Source organism: Centroberyx affinis, unplaced genomic scaffold, assembly GCF_046629955.1.
Source record: "Centroberyx affinis isolate AG114_WGS23_722 - 3 ecotype Tasmania unplaced genomic scaffold, CSIRO-AGI_Caff_v1 ptg001765l_1, whole genome shotgun sequence".
Classification (NCBI taxonomy): Eukaryota; Metazoa; Chordata; class Actinopteri; order Beryciformes; family Berycidae; genus Centroberyx; species Centroberyx affinis.
In genome coordinates this window covers 221,196-224,663 of record NW_027280162.1, presented here as the reverse complement: position 1 = coordinate 224,663, position 3,468 = coordinate 221,196, and the positions used below count along the sequence as shown (strand labels likewise).

Sequence of the window (3,468 nt, the reverse complement as noted above, 5' to 3'; positions counted from 1 at the left end):
AATTTCCCCAAAGGGAAAATGTCTCATCTGGTTTAAAATCATTGGGTGCATGAATATGTGTGCATGCATGCATGCATTTCTGAACCTGCGTTATGACCCTCCCCCCACAGACTGCATCTCTCTTAAGCTCTGGACAGAATGCAATAATCCTCTGATTGAAACCTCTTCCACTATTTTATCCACTCCCCCTCATGTATCATACAACCCCTTTCCATTGATCCCTCTTGTCTCCTCCCACTCTCTACCTGCAGTATTAGCCAACTATGGTCGACCCCTCGGAGGTTGAGGATCAGAACAAGTGCAAAGGCCCGAAGCTTGACCCACCAACTGTGGCCACCGAAGCCCCTCGGCTGCCAGAACAGGGTGATGGCATGGCAACAGAGGAGGAAGAGGATGCCGGTTTTGAGACGCCGCCCACCGGCAGCTCTGAGCCGAGCCCCTGCCACACTGCACCAGAGGCCGCCTCTCCGGGGACCTCACCTCAGCAACCACAGACTCAGACTGAGAGAGAGCCATCACCCAAGCTGCATCTGGACCTTTACAACTTTGACTCGCCGGCCGCAGAGGGCAGCCGCTATGTGCTAACTAGTCCCCGCTCTCTGGAGGCGTGTGCTCGATGCGGGGTCAAACCTGTGGAGCTCCTGCCCCGCCCGCTGGCTGAGTTCGCCCGCGAGGCTCCTGGCCGCTCCATGCGCGTTGCAACAGGGCTGTTTGAAGTCTATGAGAGGGACAGGCATGCTAAACTTAGGCAGTGCAGGGAGGAGAGGGAGAGGATTGTTAGGGAGGAAAAGAGAAGGATCTTGCAGGCTGCAGTCAATGGCAACAGCAGCACATCATCCTCCTCAGTGGAGCAGCAGCACAAAGTCACTTCTGGCTCCACTCAGCCTTCTAAATCTGGGCCGGTGACCTCTAGCTCAGCCCCTGATTTTGGAGCATCCTCTAGAGCTGCAGCGTCAGGCATGACCTCCAAAACAGGTACAACTCTTTTATCTAAAGCCTCCCCCTCAAGTCTTAGTACCTCCCCTAAATCTGTCCACACCGGCTCTACTCAGTCTTCTACTGGTTCAATGAGCTCTATGTTGTCCTCCAAGGGCCTTTACTCTGCTAAGCATTCATTGTCCTCATCCCCTGAACAAGTCAAAGCTACACGACCGGTCTCATCTGGCCCTCCACCAATAGTCAGGAAGCCCTCTGGCAGTAAATCCTCAAACACCTTCCCCAGATCAACCCCCAAACCCCCCTCCTTCCCCAGAGCCAACTCTACATTGACATCCTCAGTGTCAAAGCCTGCAGTTCCTGCAAAACCTCTCAATGGCATAACGGGAGGACCATTCTCCCAGCACAATGGACACCTAGGACTTCATTCCAAGGTGCGAGGAAAAAGCCATTCGCTGGAGTCCTTACAGCGGAGGATGGACACAGTCTGCTCTTCCACTTCCAACACCACAACTACTACAACATGCACCTCGTCAGAGTCAGGCGCCTCCTCTTCCTACAGTTGGGATGGTGCACGAGATCACTGGGCTAAAGTCTCCAGTCCCCGTGCGCGCACCCTGGCCACTTTCAACTCCCTGATGGGCCGCAGCCTCAGTCTGGGCGACTTAAGCCACTCTCCTCAGACTACACAGAAAATGGAGCGCATAGTTAAGGAGGTAAAACGTCGAGGCCTGAAGGCTGTGCCCGAGCGTGACCGCAAGATCGCAGCATTGATGCTTGCCAGATACCAAGAAGAAGACATCATGAGCCAGACCCGCTACGTGGCTCACCTTCAGTGGGATAGCGAGCGGCGCATGGACGAGCTGCGGCGGGAGCAGGAGGACAGGGAGAAGCAGCGTGCGGTGCTGCAGTGCCAGCGGGCGTGGCACTCCCAGGTGTCAACACGCCAACGTAGGCTCAGCCAGCAGGAACGTGAGTCGTCAGCCGCCAAACTCCGTCAGGCCGAAGAGAGCGAGGAGCGGTGGAGGGAGCTGGCAGAGCAGCAGGAGCGCAGCCGTCTGCAGAGGCTGCAGCAGGCGGCCCAGGAGGAGAAGCAGAAGAAAGCGCTGCAGGAGCAGAACCTGAAGGCCTTGGAGGAGGACAGGACAGCCGTCCTGGAGCAGGAGAGGCTGCTGCTAAAGGAGAAGCTCACCATGGCCGAGCTGAAGAGGCAGGAGAAGGAGCACCAAGCCCAGGAGGACAGACGGGGATTGAACAGGGCGGAGAGAAGGCGTCATGCCGCCATAATACGGGAGATCTCCCGCCGAGAGGAGGAGGAGAGGACGGAGGCCAGGAAGGCAGCAGAGGAGAAGCTTAGCCGCTCTCTTGAGAATTATGAACAGATAGTAGAGCGTCGAGGGCAGGAGCTGAAAGAGAAGGCCAAGCGTGAGGAGAAGCAAATCCAGAAAGCACGCAAGGCAGCAGAGAAGCGTGAGAGGCAGCAGCAGCAGCAGCTGGAGGCGCGTGTGAAGGAGGCAGAGAAGCGGGCCCAGCAGGCAGCGCTGGTGGCCGAGGAGAAGGCCAAGGAGAAAGCCCAGCGGGCCACTCAGAGCCGTCAGGAGAAGGAGAAGCTGCAGAGGCTCAACAGGCAGCGCGTGGAGGAGGAGGAGAAACAGAGGCGCCTGGAACTGCTCCAGTCCATCGAGAGGAAGCTGGAGAAGAGCGAGCAGATCTTCAAGGAGAAGCGGGCAGTGCTGGAGAGCGCCCGGTCCGTGGCCCGCGCCTCCTTCCACGTGCGGGACAGGGTGCGGGAGGAGACCAACATGCGTACTTTTGATAAGATGGCCCTGGAGGCGCAGCTCAAAGCCAGCCTGGATGAGAAGTGAACCCATGTCTTTGTAGAGGACTCCTTACTTCTGGTCATGTGCTTGGCTCTAGCCTTCATTATGGCCTTCATCACTCAACAGCTTTACCCCAGTTCCCATAAAGAACCATAGCAGTCATTGTGTTATTTTTCCTGACATAACTTTACCCATCAGTTGTTTTGATTACATTTTTAATCATCCATTTTTACATAGAATCCCATCAAAGCAAACCAAATGAAGACATCATTTTGTATTGTGGATGTAATGGAACTACAAACTACACCAACTGTTATAAATGAATAGTTAGCCTGTGTGGGACATAGACTTCATAAAAGACGAGAGTATAGAGAGAACTGCCTTGTGCAGCGGCAACACAACCCCTCCTCTCTCTTTCTCTCTGCCCTCTGCTCTGGCTATCGCAGCTACTGGACTGAAAGCTGTGCTGGAATGAAAAGAGTCATTGTTTACCAGGAAGCACAACTCCATGACAACTGCAGAGGCTTTTAAGGGAGCACTCCTTTAAGGGGAAAATTAAGCATATAGGAAAAAGCAGCAAGTAAATGGTTCTAGGCCCCCTAAGCAAATCCTAAGCAAAGGGATCCTTTTGTACACACTGTGACACAGCTAGATATAGCACCGAGCCCGTACAGAGAAAAAGCCCCGGGCTGGACACTGTCTTTACCTAACA

General features: G+C 54.6%; 1 protein-coding gene across 1 annotated transcript; it reads left to right on the top strand.

Moving 5' to 3' along the window:
* Window positions 1-263: 263 nt before the first annotated feature.
* Window positions 264-2,801, top strand: ccdc177 (coiled-coil domain containing 177). The gene is made up of 2 exons (XM_071529111.1): window positions 264-952; window positions 1,010-2,801. The coding sequence occupies exons 1-2, from the start codon at window positions 264-266 to the stop codon at window positions 2,799-2,801; spliced, it is 2,481 nt and encodes an 826-aa protein (XP_071385212.1).
* Window positions 2,802-3,468: the final 667 nt, after the last annotated feature.